The sequence below is a fragment of the Cygnus atratus genome, chromosome 21 (assembly GCF_013377495.2).
Source record: "Cygnus atratus isolate AKBS03 ecotype Queensland, Australia chromosome 21, CAtr_DNAZoo_HiC_assembly, whole genome shotgun sequence".
Classification (NCBI taxonomy): domain Eukaryota; kingdom Metazoa; phylum Chordata; class Aves; order Anseriformes; family Anatidae; genus Cygnus; species Cygnus atratus.
In genome coordinates this window covers 5,701,081-5,720,550 of record NC_066382.1, presented here as the reverse complement: position 1 = coordinate 5,720,550, position 19,470 = coordinate 5,701,081, and the positions used below count along the sequence as shown (strand labels likewise).

At 40.3% G+C, this 19,470-nt stretch overlaps 1 protein-coding gene across 2 annotated transcripts; it reads right to left on the bottom strand.

The window, feature by feature from the left end:
* Window positions 1-1,856: 1,856 nt before the first annotated feature.
* On the bottom strand, window positions 1,857-19,470 carry TNFRSF8 (TNF receptor superfamily member 8). 2 transcript variants are annotated; one of them, XM_035557610.1, is made up of 11 exons: window positions 19,066-19,470; window positions 10,561-10,651; window positions 7,835-7,960; window positions 7,261-7,416; window positions 7,065-7,158; window positions 6,334-6,614; window positions 6,005-6,115; window positions 5,428-5,466; window positions 4,237-4,286; window positions 3,232-3,439; window positions 1,857-2,173 (listed from the first exon to the last, which is right to left on the bottom strand). In XM_035557610.1, the coding sequence occupies exons 1-11, from the start codon at window positions 19,147-19,149 to the stop codon at window positions 1,929-1,931; spliced, it is 1,485 nt and encodes a 494-aa protein (XP_035413503.1). In that variant the 5' UTR covers window positions 19,150-19,470; the 3' UTR covers window positions 1,857-1,928. The 2 variants fall into 2 exon arrangements, with proteins under 2 accessions (XP_035413503.1, XP_035413502.1); XM_035557609.1 differs by having other exon boundaries at window positions 1,866-2,173; window positions 6,005-6,112; window positions 19,066-19,278.

Sequence of the window (19,470 nt, the reverse complement as noted above, 5' to 3'; positions counted from 1 at the left end):
CCAAAAACATATATATATATACATATATATATATATACATATATGCTGGGCATCATCTAGAAAGGTGCTGAGAACAAAATAAAAATTATAATTTTGCCACCACTTAGAACCTTGGCATACCCTCTTCTTAAGTGCAGTACATGGTTCTGGTATCCAGACCTCCAGAAGAACATAGTGAAGTTAGAGGAGATAAGGAAGAGGTCAGCTAAAATCACCAAGGCAGTGGATCAGATACCTTACACAAGAAATATAAAAAGATAGGAACTCAGCTTGGATGCTGGGGAGAGTACAGTCAAGTATTATAACGGCAACTCAGTATTGCACTAAATTCTGTAATACAAGAACTGGTGGTACTCACTGAATAGAGGTCATCTTAAAAACAGTAAAAGTACTTTACATGGTGAATTGAAACTATCTGTAATCTGTTGTCACAGAGTGATTGTGGAGAAAGATCATACCAGGAAATTCAGAAGAGGTAAGAAAAATTAAAGGCAACAAGAGGAATTCTAAAGGCTGGGACAAACTCTATAACATCCTTAATCCAATTACAGCTGATGTTGCAGAAGTATGAGGAATGAAAACAGCAGATATTAACTGGGCTTATGTTCTCTCCCTAAATAGCATCTCTTACTGCCACTGTCACAGGTAAAATAGCGGGTAACTTGTACTGTGAGTCTTGCTCAAGAAGGTGTTTTTTATGCCTTTACGTTCCTTTTGTTTCTTCTAAGACAAAAGGCACTGAAGTTGCACAGCTGTTATTACAGTACTCTGTCCAGGGTAAAACTACAAAGCAAGTAATTGTTTTTGTGGTTCCTTTTTTTACTATTAAGGCACACTTTGTCACCTTGCTTATTTTCCACTGTCCTGTGCAAAAACATAGTCAGCACTATTACATTTACAGTTATCAAACAAGCAGCATGAACTTTGAGAAACTGCGTAACACAAAGCAGTTGACCACAAAACCAAACAGAATTATTTTAAAGAACTTATACAATTCAGTGTCACTTTGATGATTATGAGCAATTCTTCTAAAGTAAGCAGATATTGACAATGTGACAGGAAGTAATTGCTAGCCTATTTTTCAGTCCTTCATTTTTTGTAGAAAACCAGTTTTTCTTATTTTCCCTTTTTACAGATTTCACATTGGCCTAAACCCATACTTCATTCAACATCCAAATGTTCAGCTAGTTTGGCTTCCATTAGAAGAGTCCATTTTCTGTGCTTACTAATGATTTAAAATAGTCAAGAAACATGAATCAGACTTGACAAAAATAAAAGGATTGGCCTAAAGTACAATGAACTTCAACTAGTTTTGTCTTCTGTTTCCTGAGCTTGTTGATCCTGTTTCCTCATGAAGTCCACAAGGCAAGGGTCCTATTTGTTAGTGAAAACTGAAATTATCACCACTTTCATTCAAGAGCTGAGACTTTAAGAAAAATACTAGATGTTGCAAAATCTGTGTCAAAATTGGAAGTGTTGGTAAAAGAAAAACAGAAACAATATGTGAAACATGGCTGGGTGTCAAGATTAACTTGGAATTATGGCCAGAATTTTAATAGCTAATAGAAGTAATCAGACATAGGTTTTGATCCATTCCTTCACACAGAGAAAGCAAGCTGTGAAACTTGAGTTAGCATCCAGAAGTCCTCTGAATTTTGTAGCTTTGACTCAAATTTTTTTCCAGCATGATACTGGGAGAGCAAGGGAAAGTGAAAATATTTGATGTGATCTACAAAGGCCAACAGTTTGGATGATCCTCTCATTAGTTAGATGAAATAGGTTATAGTGCTCCTTGATTGAATATTTTTTGGTGTTTTACATGAGTTTTCAGATTATTTAAGACACTATGTGTTTACCTCCCTTGTTGTAGATTTGGGCTTAGTGTCACACTGGGTGTTTTTGTAGCTGCACGCCTTCTCGGTGGGCTATCACTTTTCAGTGGCAGTGGTGGGGTGATGGAATTCCTTTCCCTCCTCTTCCACAGGAACCATGACATCATTCCCTGGAAAAGACTCTGTCTCCTGCTCTGGATAGTGCATCTCCAATTCCTCTTCCGTGTTTTCCTGGATATCAACATCACTTTCACATCCCCTAGCAGCACAGTTCTTGCTACCAGGCACTTCTGAAATGGACCCCACTATAACAGTATCAGCCTTCATGATGTATATTTTTTCTGAGGAAGGAAAAAAATAGTGCTGAGCATAGGTAACAATATGTCTGTCCCTAGAGATGGTTCCTTTTCACGCACAATTTTAACTTGTTATTCAGCTTTTATTTGCTTCTTTTTAAAATCAGAGGTATGCAAATCAAGTGTGTCACTGAGAAAACACAGAATTCACTAACCCACATATTTTGCCTATTTCATTGTCTCTACAATAAAAGCATTGAACACGCTAAGTGATAAAGATGGCCTGCTCATTTTAAGCTACACTGCGTGGTTTTGGATCACTGCCATGGGGACTCTGGGCATTTTAGATCAAGTAGATCTAGCTCTCCTGTAATAAAGCTGCTGTAATGAAGCTGAAGGACTACAGGAGAAAGACAGATCAGAAAAGGCAGTAAGGTATTCACAAGAATTATGTAGAAGAAGTGATTAACTGGGATCTGGGGAAGATAGCTATGGTTCAATGTTTATGTTCCTGCTGTTTTGAAAAGCAAAAATATCTGTATTAGAAGCAGTTCTTGGGCAAAGTTCAGCACTGTACAGAAATGTAGGGAATGCTAAGGATTTCTGGTTTTCATTTCTTTGACTACCTTGCCTCCCCAGACAGCCTTCTCTCTCCCAGTTCAGGGAATTGGCATTTTGCAAAAGCCTGTTTTTTGAACTGCTTAGAATAACAAAAATCTTTGCTGATCTGCGGCACTAAAAACAGAAGATACATTTTCTGCTTTTCCTTTTTCCTTGTTTTTTCTGTGCTTTGTCTTCTCTTGCCCTCTAGAAAAGCATTAATGGTTCCCAGAAATCCTAAGAAAACAGTTCTGGATCAGCTTAGCCATTATAACTCCTTGGATTTGACTCACATCAATAAATAAATAAATACATACATACATACATACCCCACACACATAAAATAACCCAACCTGCATATGGTAAACAGAGTCGAGTGTCCAGGGCCAGCTCCGTTAAGAGCTTTAGATAATTTTCCAGCTTACTAATAATTTCAGATTGATATTACGTGCCTATGGCTTAAAAATGGAAAAAGAAAGAAAAATAAAAAAGGCAAGACTTACCAATTCGATTATTTGTGTGGTCTCTCACTCGAGAATCGACAGGGCAATCTGGGGCATTTCCATTGCTCTGTGTCACATCAGTCAGACTCAAATCAGGACTATATGCTTTTTCTGTGCTGGAAACCAAGTTGTTATTGGTTTCCAAAGGAAGGTTTCTGTCAATTAGCTCCTTCTCTTCTGGCCCTTGATCAGTAGTAAGCATGATCTTCTGCAAATACAAAGAGAAGAGTAGAAATAGGGTCAATGCAAAAAGAACACTGTGAAGATTGCAACAGGTCTACTGAATCCTTCTGTAGCAGCCAGAATAACATAACAGCACCACTGTCACAGGGAGTAAAAAAATTCAAAGTGCCTAACAGATAGAGGAACTTAAGTTCCTTTGAATTAGGTTCCTGTATTACTTAAGGCCATGTTTAAAAATAGCATTCCTAAGCTAAATGCACAGATTTTTTTTTTTTTTTTTTGGTGAGATTTGCAAGAATGTACCTTACTTCCACTGAAATCTAGTTTCCTGAACCTGTGTGGATGCTTTGGTAAATTCCACTTGCCTCGTCTGCAATTTAGATGCTGACGAACCTTTGTAAATCTGCTTATTTGTCATTCTGACTTTTTGTCGCATGTCTTATACTGTATGTTCTGTTGCAGAGCGTGCTACCCTGCAATACAGTAGCAGTTGCATTCTGGGGGCTGAGGCTCAGTGGCACCTTTCAGCAAAGAATATAACATCAGTAAGAAAGATAGATTCTGGAGGTAAGAATTTGAAGGGATTTGTTTCAGGAAAAACTTTAAGAAGATATTTTCCAAATTTATATACTCCCTTCAGAAGCAAAACTGGCAGAAACACATTATTTAACAGTATGTTAAACGGAGCCCAAGACATGAAAGTAGCAATCCCTAGTATGTCTCATCTCTGCACCTAGATGATCACAGGTTACAGAGAAAATTACAAATAAAAAGGCTGGCACTTTTTAACAGAACATTTAAAAAATATTGTTAACTATTTACATCGGAAAAGAAAGTGATCTGTTTCGGAATACCGTTCACCAGATCAGAACCTGCAATAGAAAGAAGAAAAATTATCAGAAGAGAATTCACAGCAATCACAAGAATATTAATATTTTCTCTGAAATATCACCCACCCACGTCCTAAACTACTCTACAGCCTAACTCACCTGTATCTTTCTTTCTTTACCACAGAGGACACACTTCAATGGTAGGGGTGAGGTGAACCAGTGACACATTGCTGCCAACCATGTGAGGTCCTATCACATTCCACACACCAAAACTGGTGTTCACCTGATCACATCATGAACTGATTAAGCTTTCTAAAGAAGCAGAAGACTGTCTTATCAAAATAAATAAATTAAAAAATAAAAAGTGAATAGCTTTCTACTGGATTAACAAGTTGCATCAAGTCATTGTGTGGTCAGATTAATACAAAGAGGGTGGGATTTTATGCAAGGATGGAGGAAGGGAACACTGGGGAAAGAAGGGAGGTGGGAAGAAGGGAGTGTACAGCATCCTTTTACAACACCATGAAGCTAGCTAGACAGGCTCGGGCCTACTAACTAATTTAGCTCTGACATGCAGCCACCTTTATTCTCAACATCAGCTCTATAATGCTGCAGAGCAACAGCTCCTAATGTGTAAAGCAAGTCAGGAAGCAACAATTCCACTTTGAGAAAGTTGAGCTCATGTGAGAGGTGTTAAATCATATTCCTGAATAAATGAGTGAAAAATGCTCTGATGTTCAGTGATCAGAAATATCTACCACAATAGATGAGAATAGAGCAGTCAGTGGAAGTGGCAATGCTAAGAGGGGATTAGTTAATTAAGCAAAATGTATGTAATCTAGGAGATATGTACAGGTCTCATTTTTGGGAACACATCTCCCAGGTTTGAGTGCCCAGAAATGAACCTGACATTTTTCCAGCAAAGCCTCCCCACACTGCTGCATCACCCAGTCACTCAGGTACAATGGGAAAAAATTGCCATCTAGTGGCTTGTCACATTCACAGCAGTACTTGCCTACACAGGACAGACCACAGGACTGGCCTTTTGCATGTCTACAGGTACATACGCTTGACTTAAATTGGTTCCATGTTTTAAAGTTTCATAAATTAAAACCCCACACTAAAACTAGCCATTTATTCATTAATCATATGTATTACAATTTGTGGTCAGTCAGTCACTCACCGTGAGATCTGATCCTGGATTTGTGTGAAGTGAGATGTGCTGATAAAATAAAACATTCGTTTAACAAAACTCATCATGGAGCACAAGGACTATAACAGCTTTACCACACCCACACGTCTACAAGCAACCTACAAATTGCACATCCTGCTTTCTACAAAAGAGGGAATGTAGTTATGCAGGCACGCCCCACGTGCAACTCTACGCAAAGCTACAGAGAGTCACAATCAGTAAACAGGTTCCAAGTCCAACCCTCTCCTAGGAAGCAGAAAATACTTGCAAAAGACTTCAGGCATCATTTAATATTAGTGTCTGCACTGAGAGAAAAAATCACCGGTTACCACTTCCTCACCCAGCTTGTAGCATCTTCCTCCATAAATTCACAGCTGCTTCAGTCTTTTTCTAAGGTTCTCCAACATGCTGCACAGATTGCCTAGAACATTTGGCCTGTCTTCACCAGGGCTAGTAAATATAGTCTCCCCTACTGGCCTCCATAAAATTTTAGGATATTATAGTTCCCAGGTGGCATGTCCTTGGAGGTTAAGACAGCATGCTATGTGTTACAACTTTAAAAACTCACGTTTTCCTTTGAGGATGAGGATTCGTTTCTTGCAAATCTTCCATTTCCAAAACAACAGCATGCCCACAAGTAGCAGCAGCACAGAGAGAACCACTCCCCAAACAAGACCTACTGTTCAGAAGGGGAAAGGGAGGACAGAGAGGTCAAGAAAAGGCAGAGTACTGCCTTTTCTGTCAGCACTGCCTACTGTCAGTAGATCTGTGTGTTTGATGGATATCATTTTAAAAGTCATAAGGGTTTTGCAGGAAGCTCCCACATAAAAATTGCTTTTACTAAAGATACATCCAAATAAAATACGCTAGAAAGAGTAAATGCTTTATCTTCGTTACCTCCTGTTGTTGTCTCCCCCTTGTCTGAGGTGGGAAGAGTGCCAGCCGGAGCATTCTCGTTGGGAGTAGAACTGGGGTTTTCAGTTGTTGCAGCACTTAAAAGAATACTAGAAATAGTGACCAAGTTCGCCTCAAGCCTCAGTAGGTCAGAGTTACTTGTTTCATTGCTGAATCTGGTGGAGAAAGTGTCTGGGGTGAGGTAGGTGGGCAATTGGTCCAGGCAAACCTGATCATGTGTGGCATTTCCTTTGCTTTGTGCTACTTTGTTTAACTTGGCACAGCTAGGGAATGAAAGAGAAAACAGTGTATCAGCGCTGAAAGAAAATGCTCTGATATATGGTAAGGTGTTCTCTATGGCAAACATCACTTTTGGTCATTTTTGTACCATGTGCATTTATTGCTTTTAGTCAGGAAGTCACTAACTTCCTTCTCACCTCTGTGGCACTGATTCTTAACCTGGATGCAAACCTGAAAAATCACTTGTGCATATAATCTAACCATATGCAGACCACTGAAAATGAGGCAAGGGAGAGTCCTTCCTTCCTTCAGTACAGAGCCGTGCAACAAGCATAACGAGGGGCCTTCAAAACTCTGCACATAGGCTCAAAGCTATCGCACTGCCTCTAAAATGAATTTGTACACTTTGCACCAGAAGAAGTGACAGAAGTCCCTTCGGGTCTTTTATTAGCTTCTGCTAATCAGTTAAACACTTTGAAAAGCTATGGACTTACTCAGTATGGGGCTTGCAGATGTCAGTGCTGGAGTTTTGGTCAGAGAAGGTCCCAGGGGGGCATTCTTCACAAGAAACATCAGTTGTTGAGGTGCCTGAATAAAAACAATGACTGCTGACTGACTAACCAAAATGCCATAGGTCCAGAACTATGGCCAAGATCAGAAAAGACAAACTAGATAGGGAGGAATTCCTACCTCTGACTTTGACTCCAAAACCAGGCTTGCAAGCAGTGTGCTGCTGGCATCGCATGCAGGTGTACTTTACAGCGGTTTGACAGAACAGACCTGGTCGGCACTCACACACGCGGCTAGAATTGAAGGAGCAGGGCACTTTCTCCACAAGGTCAGATTCTGCAGGAAAGAAGCAGATGGAGTAACAAAGGATCACCCTGCAAGGAAAAGGCAAAGCAGGGGGCAAAGCTGAGCAACACCAGTTCAAAGGCTTGGGAAGCAGAACGGGCTGCTGGCACTCTGCGATGGCAATTTAAGTCATGAACAATTGGACAAAGCTGTAGACAATAGTTTGTAATAGAAGACAGAAAGCAGAAATCAGACTTGGATGGCATTAGATGCGAGAATTTTCAGGCAGTCCCAGGCCAAACAAGAAATGGTATTCATTATGTGCAAGGTAGCATTCTGCTCTCTAGAACAGTAGCCAAGGACAGATAACTTTGCTGCTGGAAATTCTAAATTAATAAAATACTAATAAAGAGAGTATTTAGAGTGGCTCTAATGGTAAAGTATGTGTGATAAAAAGTAAACCAGCTACCTTTTGTACATGACACACAAGCATCACAATGTGGCTTTTGGGATTCTTCGTTCAGATATTGCTCAGGTCCACATCTCATGCAGTCTTCATCTGGGTCCGTGGGACATGCTTTCCTTTTAGCATACCCTGGAGAAAGAAAAGCAAAATGTGGAGGACACCTGTTCAGAAACCTCCCCACTTTTCATGCCCATTCCACTGGGGTGGGGGTGTGTGAGTGAATAGCTGTGTGGTGCTTAGCTGCCTGCCAGGTTAAACCACACTGGTAAGGAAAAGTGACAGCTGCAGGAGCAAAAGGAAAAGCTAAAGCAGCAACATAAAGATAGAGTTGAATGTTGAATGTTTCATGAGTAGTAAACAGGAGAGAAATGTATCCCATTTTCAGCACTAGACTGCATCACCTAGTTGTAAAGGGTTAATTAACCACAGGGATGGAAGACCTGGCAGGAAAATAACTCACCTACTATTTGCTTTGGCAAGCATGGTGTAGGAGTATAAGTAAAACCAGCCATGCTATATTTGGCCCTACAAATACCACCAGACAAGCTTCAAACACATCGCTTGTACCTCCTCAAAACTACTTGTCTGAGATTATCCTTTTGAAGGTTGGGGCTGACTGCTGGAGTGGTTTGAATCTCAACACTCAAGCTCTAGGCGAGTTACCTCCACGTGCGTGTTATTTCCTTCCTCCTCCCACAATGTCCCAAAAGCTTGAACTACAGTCATTTGAGACTTCCTGTACACATGAAACGGGAAATTTCCCCCTCTCTTGGGGGATGTGTGCCCCAGGTAGATTAGCTTTGAAGCTTACCCAGTCATGTCTTCTGGTACCGTCCTTCACTGTGTTAATAGCTCAACAACCAGATCAAAGCCTAAGCAGAAGGAATACCAGCTGCAATCGTATGTACAGAAAAATGTACTGAAGGCAAGTAGATGAAACAAGTGTTTTCCTTTTTTGAGTATGTGTGTTCATTTACTCCTGAGGATTTGCTGTTAACTGTGAGCAGGAAATTATCTTCAGTGTTGAATGCAATACTATCTGGTGGAGCTGGATATCTGATTTAGAGTCTAAAAGCAAAAGCAACAACAACAGCCCCAAAAACAACAATAACAAGAAAAGATAAAAAGATAAAATATAAACAAAATAAACAGAAGTAAGGTGGAACATCATTATTTCATGTGAAAGTCTCTATTCCTCCCCTTGAGAGGGGGCTTTTTTCTGTTCTGTGATGACAGAAAGATAATGTTCGTCTGGTGTCCCAGGTATGAAGTCTCATTTTACCTGAAGAAGAATTAAGCACCTGAGAAGAAATGTGGCAATTGTAGAAATCGATTAGAATGATCTTATGAGGTTTGGTTTAAAGTTTATATTGAAATTGAGCTTGAAATGAACTTTGAAACAGATGATGTGGCTTACACTTGAGCCAGCGTGCTCAGATGGAAAGCTCTACATCTGTAGGTTGGAACGCCAAGGAAAGTAAAGCCAGACTGCATCAAGACTCTAATACACTCACTTTGATTAAATGGAATTTTAGAAAAGCTACTCTTTGCAACGAGAAGTTGAGTTAGTAGCAGATATGAATGGGTTATTGTCTGAAGGAGTAGTGGAAGATTAAAATGATAAAAGATTATTATGAGTTTTTGTTGTAAAGGAGACCCTGGAGGATGGCAAGAGATGTCCAAGACAGACATTAGGATGTGGCAAAAAAAATGAGTTTTAAGAATAAGCAGAGGTGAAATGCTTGTGAATTACAGCTCATTACATCTAGATGCAGATCAGATCTTTGCTTTTCACAAGACCATACTATGTGGGACATTTTGCAAAGTATGGTTTTGAAGGGGAAAAGAGCTTCTTTGCTTGGAACTGGCTCAGAGTTCTTGCCCCTTTTCCTCTCTTACAGGACCAGTTTCTCCATCCCTTGGTCTTGTTTTCTCATACATTTTCTGAATGATTCTAGTGATGTGCCCAGAAGCAGTACAGGATGTCCCTGATATAACTGCACGCAAATGCTAGCAACCAAGCACCAAACCTCTTTGTATTATTAGAGCACACATAAATGTCAAAAATTTCCTTTCCAAAAAAAGAAAGAGAGAAGAGAGAGAGAGAGAAGAGGAAACATTTCTGAAAGAAGAGATTGATGATGGTGAAGTACCATAAAATGTCCCACCCACCGAGTTTCAGACATTTCCAGAACCCTTGTCTCACTAAGTTGTTTCCTGCTTCTGAGCTCATATGCCTCCGACTCACAGCTAGCTTCTGGCAAAGCTCACTCTGTCCCCTGATGAGTGAATGTTCCATTCCTCATGTGAGATGCTTTCTAAAGTGGTTTGAATATGAGGATAATGACAGATTTTCTGCACAATCATTTTATACTTTGTGTCTCTGATCAGAAACATCTTCAGCCTAATATCATTACACTACTTCATACGCTGAGGCAAACTGAAATTAATTCTTACACCTGCTACTTCTAGCTACTTCTGAGTGTCAAGTCAATCAATTAAAAAAATAATAATTGCAAGTTATCTTGTTTGCAATTTACAGACTGTTTGAATGTAGACTGAACAGGAGCAGGGAAGTGGAGAACAAATTCCCATCTGGATCCACACCAGATCACGGTTCACCAAACTGCACTTCAGGGTCAAAATGCAATTCTGCAGATATACACGGTTCATACTACACCTATGAGAAAGGCTCCATGTTAATTTGACTGAATCATAAACATACTGACCTGAGGGGCACCGGTAACAGCACCTTTGTAAAGTTTCATCATAGAACCAATTCCTGAGTGTATCACAGGAACCAGATGAGGTGAGTGATGGCTAGAAATTTAAACAGAGAAAAGACACAATCAGAAAACAATTAGGGCAGATCCCAGTACTGGTCTTGAATTCTGGTGACTACAAATGGTAGGGAAAAGTCTACAGATTTTTGACAATTCAACCATTCTCCAAAACATCTAGATAACTGCTGTCCATAAAGTTAAGCAAAGATAGCAATATTCAGTGTATTTAGCAATAATTCAGTATGTGTCTTCACTTAGCAGGCTCGTCCCTGAAAGTGATTCAAACATAGGGAATGAATACTGTGGCTCGACCTTTTCACCAAGCATTTCAGAACTGAGAAATTAACTCCTTGTTTCATGCAACAAAATGTGTAGTGGCATTGCCCTACCAAAATGGTTTTTAGCCAATGCTCTAGACACTCTTTGAAACTTAGGTACAAGATAGTAAAGATTACCAAGATAAGCTTGTGCAGCAGTCTACCTCTCCTTTAGAAACCTTGTTGCAGTTAACAAATGAAAAAAGGCTAAAAATCACTGTCCTTAAAATGATCCCATCTTGACTTAAGAACTTTTTAGAAAATAAAAAAAAAAAATCCCCGAATATCTGTATTAGATTTCCAGCTCTGCACAGAAATGAGAAGTGGTGCCATAGTGAACATCATCTAAGGCTAGCTAAATTGGCTGTAACCCACAAAGCTAATTCTTTAAATTTACAGTTGTTTGTATATTGGTTCTACATATCCTGTCACTTTTGTTAACTCTACGCATCTGTACTTCTAGGCGTCTTTGAATCTGTTTTCATAGTTCTTCCTGTTTGTTTACCCTACTGTGCTTAGCTGCTTTCACACTATTTATCAATGCAGCAAACAAATCTTTCTGTTCAGTTATTTATCCACTCATAGCATCTGAGTTTAGCAACCTAAAGATATGTTTACTGTAAACCAATAAATTCTTTCACTTTTCATCTGGGGATAAATCCTACACTGAGAACAAGTGGTTTTTGCCTTGGTAATAAAGCTGCAAACATTTATTCACACCGTGAAGCCTTTATTCAAATAATTAATCCCACTACTTCTGTGAGTTAAGGTTTTCAGGAGCAACCTTCAATTTGATTACATAACTGATACTTGTTTAGATTAAAAATAAAAAAAGCCACAACAGTTCTAATATTAGCTTAGAAAAAATCACTCTGCTATGAACTGTACCAAAAAGCAGATAATAAGGCTTCATTTACATACAGCAGGGTGACTAGGCACTGTGGGAAATTACAGCACTACAGGTTTTCTGATGAGAAAGTCTGATTTTTGAATTTGGCATCTCCCCTAATAATCCCCTACAAACATTGTTATCTGATAATTTCATTTTCATTATTTGCTGCAAGAAGTAACTGGCAACTTTTTTCTGTAAATACTGAATCAGCAGATTCTCCAGAGATTTTCCCACAGGATACTGGTAGGACAGTTAACAAATATTTTAAGAAATGTACATCCCACCTTCTGAAGGTGAATTTCCCACCAGCCTCAAAAAGAATACCTAGTGCCTCCTACTGCCTTTGTATGCCAGGTAGAATCTTACTAACTGATCTCAAAACCATAGTCTCCTGTTTAATGCGCTGTTCTTTTCATGGCTGGACCATAAAAAAAAAAAGAAAAAAGTTAAATAACTTGCCCCAGGTTGTATGAGAAAACAGGAACTTTCAGTTGAGGGGGAAATTAACAGAAGTACAAGAAATAGAAACACACTGAAACCATTAAATTTCATTGAGCTCTGATAACAGAACTGAGAAATCCTGCCTCACATTTGTGCACTAACCACTAGGCCACAGAGCCTCCCTGCAAAGCATTTTTTTCTACCTTATTGCACGGGGGAAATAGCAGAGGTCTGGTTGCTCAGCCCGACTCAAGTCAGATTTACAAATGTGTACCCTGTATTTGTCTTTTCTGAAGAGGAAGCCTTAGACTATAGGAAAAGGAAGTGGAATCTCCTTCCATCTGTGTGTAGAAGCACCCCGGTTAGCCAGCCATCTAAGACTAAATTAAATAACAGGAAATGACACAATGAGACCAGTCACACTTAGACACGGGGTTATTTAGGAGTCATTTCAGGGGTATGAAGTGGACTGACTAGGTTTATAAAGAAAAATTAAGAAACAACAGCATCCTCGCTATATCTAAGTTATCCTGGATTAGTTTCTCTTTAAGATCTGTAAAACACCACCACAAAAAAATGATCTTCTCTTCCTGGTTCTCTCAGAAAACCAACTCTGCCTTCAAATGATGCTGAACTTTAAAACAGAATGGGGACACAATTCTTGAATGATACAAACATATAAACCTACAGCATATAAACTTACAGATTATTTAATTGCGTCTTTAGGGGGGTCAAAGGAATAATCTCTGCATACAAGTGTGACTGAAGAGCTGCTTTTTAAAAAGTGATCTTGTCTAAAATACTGAAATCCCAAGCTGAGGACAAGATGCTGTTCTTAGGTAATGTGGTGCAAATCCCGATTATGAATTTTCCCCTGATGCTAGTGCTGTGATAAATTACTGCCTGAATTACACGTAACTACTGCACAACTATGTAAATATACATATGAAAGTCCTCAACACTTTTTTTCTTTCCACAAGAGGGCAGCTATATACTACAGCCTACTAGATACTCCGTAACATGCTCCATAACACCTGTAGCTTCACAAATGCTGCTGTGAAGCATCCAGTTACAAGCACAGCTCTGAAGCCACCTGTACGAGGCAATCCCAAGGTGCTCTGCTGTAAAAGGTCATTTTAACAAATCATAACATGCACAGTTCTACGTCTGAGAAACCACCTTCTGAGCCCACCACTTCTAATTCATAGCTACCTGCACAGTGTCTTTTGTAAGCTCCATTTCAAGTTTTCATGCATCATATAGAATAAAAAAATCTTGCCATAAGACCATTCTCCACCCTAAACTCCCATGAGTTTGTGGAGGAATGAAACAACTCAGTGCCCAAAGAACATGCCTTGAAGGAATGGCAGAGGTGAAGGGCCAAGGTCTCAAAAGATGTCAGTCTTCCATAAAATGACGGTGCTATCTAATTTTCTACAGGGATCTGACTGATTAGGCTACTTTTGGGAAAAAGTAAAGAAATGTCAGCCATAAAAAGGTAATGTAATTGTTTTATTTTTCTGTGTGTAATGAATGTCAGAGTAATAAGTGAACTAAAATGAAAGATAGCAAGCTAGACATATTGTGTAGAAAGGGAACAAAAATATGCATTATTAGCGGGTAGCAAAAGGCCTGAACTGAGGTAATTTACCCACTCAATGACTGAATATGTAAATTACTTCAGTTTCACCACCTGTAACTACTCTTCCCACATGTAAAATACCACGTCTTAAATCTCTTCTACAATTAGGGTGCAAGTTTGCAGTAGGAAGTCAGCTTGTTTGACTTCTGAGATTTTGATGAGCTCAGTAGCTCAAATTAGGAAGAGATTGCTGGAAACAATTCAACAAGAAGCACAGGGGATTCTGGATTGCAACTTTACCAGTCTCTCTCCCTTCATGATTCAGTACTTCTGGAAAGCTGCATGTTCTTGATTTGACCAGCATCTTAAATCCTTAGACCACTCTGCAGGAAGATTCAAAGTGATAGGACTGATGTGGTGTTTTGTTTTTTTTTTTGGTGGTGGTGTGTGTCTTTTTTTGGTGGTGGTGGGTTTTTTTGTTGTGGTTTTTTTTTGGTTCTTGGGGACAGAAGGGGTGGTTCGTTCCTCAACTATTGGCTACTTCTTAATGGCAGAAGACTAGACTTCACCCACCAAATCCATCCAAATTTGTAAGGGCTGCAAAATACTTACTGCATGCTTGTTTCACTGTTCCAGGACAGAATGCTTACTGTCAGTCACCAATAGAGCTGAAAACACTTCTTATCCTCCTTACACTAGTAGTTCAATTGCTAAGGTGAGGCCAACACCTATTAGGCTATGTTAGTATGCTACAGCAGAATTTATACCTTGTGTTCTCTCAAGCTTTTCCAGTGAAACATAAAACCATCTGCCCAGTCCAAAACGGGTATGCAATTTGCTCAGAAGTTGTCCTGTTACACTGCAGCTATAAAGGAATCTGGTGACGGCACATACTGGTTCTTTTTAGGTGAGGGAAATTCTGAGGAAAATTCCCACCAGTGGCAGCAGCATTGATCTCCCCAGCATACATACTGAAGCTAGACATGTTTTTGAGCTGCGTTACCAACAGCTGCAGCTGTGAGAGCCTGCTCTGCTAGGTTTCCAGAATTGTGACCTAGCTGATGGTAGCCAACAATACAAGATTTTAAAGAAAATGTCCCTCTTAACATGCCTTAATCAGAACAGGCATCACCTAAAAGAAGGGAAGGAATCATGAGGACAGTGAGGAGAAAAGGGAAAAACTCATGTAAAAAGTGGTGCTTTGTCATACCAGAGCTCAAGAAGATGACATGGGAAAGAAAAGCGCATATGCTCTCACTGCTCTCCTTGCCGACAAAAATCTCAGCATTAAGACATTTTTGATATATTTCTGGTGCTATTTCTCCTGGCTCCAAAACACTTTCAAAAATAGTCAATTAGCCAGTGAGAAGAGATTCACTTAATCATTTTTGTTTCTTATTGCTTATTTTGTGGGAAGGATGTGGATGTGATAGTTCCCCCCTTTTCCTGAAATGCCTAGAAACACTGAAGAATGTGGTATAATTCATATTCATCAGCAACTAGGTTGTGGCTTTGCTTCATCAAGGAAACCTCCACTAAGTTTTACAGAACAAAGAGAAGTTACTGTCCTCATTTCTGCAAGGGCAGAATTCTGCAATATTGTATTTCCCAAGACAGACAGAAACAGGACTCAGCATCTTTACCCAGAGAACTTCAAAATCCTAGCAAAATTTCACTTTTTAAGGCAGCATTTGCGACACCTTCTAGTGTTCCCTGAAAAACAGGGAAGCAAACAGTTCAATGAAGAAACACCAAATGTTATCCCAATGATATGTAGTATCGTCCAACTGTCAAAAAGCAATATATATAAGTATGCCATTTGAATCCTTAAAATCCTTACCTCCTGTCTAGCCCATACCTGTAACCTGGGAGTAAAATCAACCAGTGAGAGAAAAAAAACAACCAACCAACCACCACACCTCTATCTCTACTTGTAAAGTTCTTTTAGTATGTATGTAAAATACTAAAACTTTAACATTCAAGAAAGATCACAGCAGTATTGGGGGCTGTGGGTGAGGAATCCAAACATTGATGGAGAGCTGGTCTTTGTCCTTCCTGCTGCTTCTAAGGAAACTGTATGAATGGATCTGTGCTAAGAATGGACTAGCAACGTGGAAATACGTGTCCACTGCAATTATGCTAATCCTGCCAATCTCTTTGCCATCCCAGGATGCAATCCCACTTCCTCTCTCGCTTCTTAAAAACGTTTTCGTTCCCCTCTAACTCCTTGACCGTTTAAGGCAGACCAACTATATTTTCAGAGCACGAATCAGTTCTAGGAGCTGATTTGATTGAAAACTGCTTTTAGAATTGGTGAAGTTGGATTTTCAGGAGGTTACTGCACTGGAACAATGCACCCTGTGGCTGCACATTCATTTCACTCAGGGTGGAAGAGTCGGCGGCATTGTGTAGCCAGGAGCAGGGCCCCCCTTTGCGTGACTGTTGTTGCACACGCCCGTAACACAAAACCTCATGGATATTATTTCTGGATCTACTATCTCAGACTTGCTTTGATCTGGATTGGACTTGAGGACACAGTGTAGAGTTACTGTGTCTTTACGCCAGTTGTAGAAGAACAGATAAATATTTGAACAAGAAGGTAAGCTGTTATAGTAAACAATTGCCAGTGTAGCAGAAAGCCTGCCACGACAATGTTAATCCATTCACATTTTTGGAACAAATTTGAACAAGCCATGTGTCTATACCAGGTTAGTACTTTGTACCTGCTTTTGCTCTAATGCCAGGAACTCTTCAATTCAGTTTAGCATCCTGTTAAATTGGAAGGAGATAGAGACTGAATTTCATGAATCCTTCTATGAATGCAGTCAAAGAAAAGTTTCTGATATAGCACGAGCTGGAATATGTTTTCCAAAAGAAAAGACTACAAGTCGTAACAGTTTGGACTGTTGGGATGGGATGGCCAGGGATCCCTTGGCCTTGTTCTTTCACTGACCCACCAGGCCAACCCCTCTCTCACCTCCTCCCCCCCCACCCCGCCTTTTTTTTTTGTCTTTCTTTAAAATGCTGCCAATTAAGGCCCCGCAATAATAACAATTAAAAAACCACAAACATACTTTATACAAAGTATTTGCTTTTTTCAGTGTTTGTTTTTGAGAATTTCTTTTAGAAAATACACTTTTTGGGTGTCTTCTCCCTATCCTTGAAACTACAAACATGTTTGCTATTTCAATTTAAATAATGGCCATTGCAAAGATGGTGCTGAATTCAGTGGGCTACTCTACAATTCAGTCAGGATAAGGTTTGACTCATTTATTTATGGTCTTTTGAGCTCATAGAGAAAAAGCGATGGTGAGGCAGAGCAAGAAATCAGCTTGCTACAAATAAGCTGTAAGTCAGAAAGAGAGCATATTACGGTAAAAAAAAAAAAATGTTATCAGTATTGGCTGTTCTAGAACTGACTAATACTGTAGCAAAACAGTTGACTCCCTTTCAAGCTTCTAACCAAATTCTGATAGTATGAAAGAAAGAAGCTGATAATCTAAGACTTCAAGTAGTCAAGCTTCATGCTCAACAGAAGAGACATTAACAAGTGAGAGCTAACTGAAAATTAAAACAACCAAATCCCAAACTGCGGGTTGATCTGAGGTGGAATATGGTTTAAAATACAATCAGTAAGCTGTGACTTGCTTGCATTAAACAGTACCACTTGTTCTCCACTAGCAGCAAAAGCCAAGTTTGCTGTGATTGATGCAATAAAGACAGTGAGAAGCCAACTGCTTATCCCAGCAAGATCGACATGCTTATTCCAGATAACTGATGATTTTGCTGTGAGTTTGAAAGTTGACAGTGAGTATTAGAAAACCAAATTTTCTCTCTGCCCTTTTCATTTCGTGAACAATACACCAAAGTGATGTCAAATGCACAAATGCCATTTTTTTTCTAGCACCTTTCTCCTAAAGCAGTTAGCATTCAGCAGACCAGGCAAGTTCATCTGAATGTCCTCCTAGGTACTTGTCAGATGAGTAAGGACTGCGGGCTGTAATCCTGTAGAAGAACAGAGGGATTGATGTACTTCAGGATGGAGATGGTGGCAGGGCAGATAAACCAGAGCAAAGTAGAGCAAACTTGCCATGTGGGAGGGGAATTTACGACTACAGACACCGGGGCAAACTCCTACTCTTACCAAAAGAGTCACGAGGAGCCTTTTCAAACATATATGAAAAGGATGCAGACTTGGTTACTTTCAAAGATCTAACTGGAGTCAGTTTCTTGTCAAAAATCTCCTGTGAAATAGCCCATGTGATGCGCTATATCATCCATTTACAATACACAGACAAGTGTCTTAAGCTAGGATACGTTTATATTTCCAATGCAAGGGAAACGACCAATTTCAGGATCCAACTCAGCAGGCAATTAGCCACCTACTGACTTTACCTATGCAAAGAGCCTCTGTGACTGACCTTTTTCTTTTTCTCATGCGTGCATAAGTGTCAGCCACGGAAACCACCTGGATGTATGCCAGGCACCAAGGGCTCGTTGCCATATGATCCACTGGGGAGGAAGCAGAGGAGGGGTAAGGAGGGTGGAAGGGGGGAGCAAATGCACAAGAGACGATATGATCTGAGCAGGGACCTAGCTTGCACCTACAGCATCAGCTGAGTGTGACTAGTGGGCTATGTCTATTTTATCTCAATTTGATAGCCCATTCATGGGGAAGTCAGTGTCAGAGGGGTGGGTGGGTGTAAAGAGGAAGGTATTCTGCTGTTTTGTTTGCCTCCACACCTTTCACTTTGCCAGCCCTGACTCACAGCAGCAGAGCAAAAGCCCGCCAAGCCAAGTTCTGCAGGGAATGTGCCTGAGAGCACCTGGCCCTCTGGGCAAAAGTAAAAGTGATTCACCCAAAATAAATGAGAGCAGTCCTCCATCCCTATATGAAATCTTTCCTCATTTCCTAGCTGTGGCATGCCTGGAGGTGCAGTAACACTAGCAATGCCAAGAAAAACATGCAAATCAGAGCTCTATCCCCTGCTCCCGCCTGCAAGGTTCCCAGAGAGGGCAAACTCTCCTGGCTGCTTTGGGACAGCTCTACTTTATACCTTTATCACCCTGTGTTGCACAAAGCCTGTTTCTACAGATGCCTACTACCCTGCACACAGGTAGTGGGCAGAATTGCCCTGCATCCCAGGGTTCCCCCAAATCTCTCCCAGGTCCTCTTTAGTCCTGCAGGGCTGTAGGATCCTGATACCGCCCTGCCTTACCTGTGGGGCTCCCTGGATATCCTGGAGAAGCAGCAGGAGCCACAGTCCCGGTACAAGGCTGCAAGAAGCCATCTGCAGTGGCATTAGCTTTCCTGAGCTCCCAGCATCGCAGGTCAGACAGACATGTTGCTCCTCCTGAAGTCTGCGGTCTTCCCAGGATCCAGTCCAGCCTTGCTCAGCGTCTGCTTTCTCAGTTCAGAGCCACTCCAGCTGTTCAAGACATGCAGGCGACAGACTTTGAGACTCAATCAAGCTGAGAAAACAATTTGGAAGGAAGGGGCTGCCCAAGAAAGTAAAGTAAAAATATTAAAAAAAAAAAAAAACACAAAACAAAACCACGTCAATCACTAGTCCCAGAGCTGTCGGGTTTCTGTGAGTCAGTTGCATGCATCAAGGTTGTCATCT

What these genes read in the sequence shown, in the direction of transcription:
- TNFRSF8 (XM_035557610.1), bottom strand. Translation starts at nt 19,149, where the DNA reads ATGCCACTGCAGATGGCTTCTTGCAGCCTTGTACCGGGACTGTGGCTC. An exon ending in ATCTGCAAGCCCCATACTGA is followed by an intron (nt 6,615 to 7,064) that starts GTAAGTCCATAG and finishes TTCATTCCCTAG; the next exon opens with CTGTGCCAAGTTAAACAAAG. An exon ending in GGGGGAGACAACAACAGGAG is followed by an intron (nt 6,116 to 6,333) that starts GTAACGAAGATA and finishes CCTTCTGAACAG; the next exon opens with TAGGTCTTGTTTGGGGAGTG.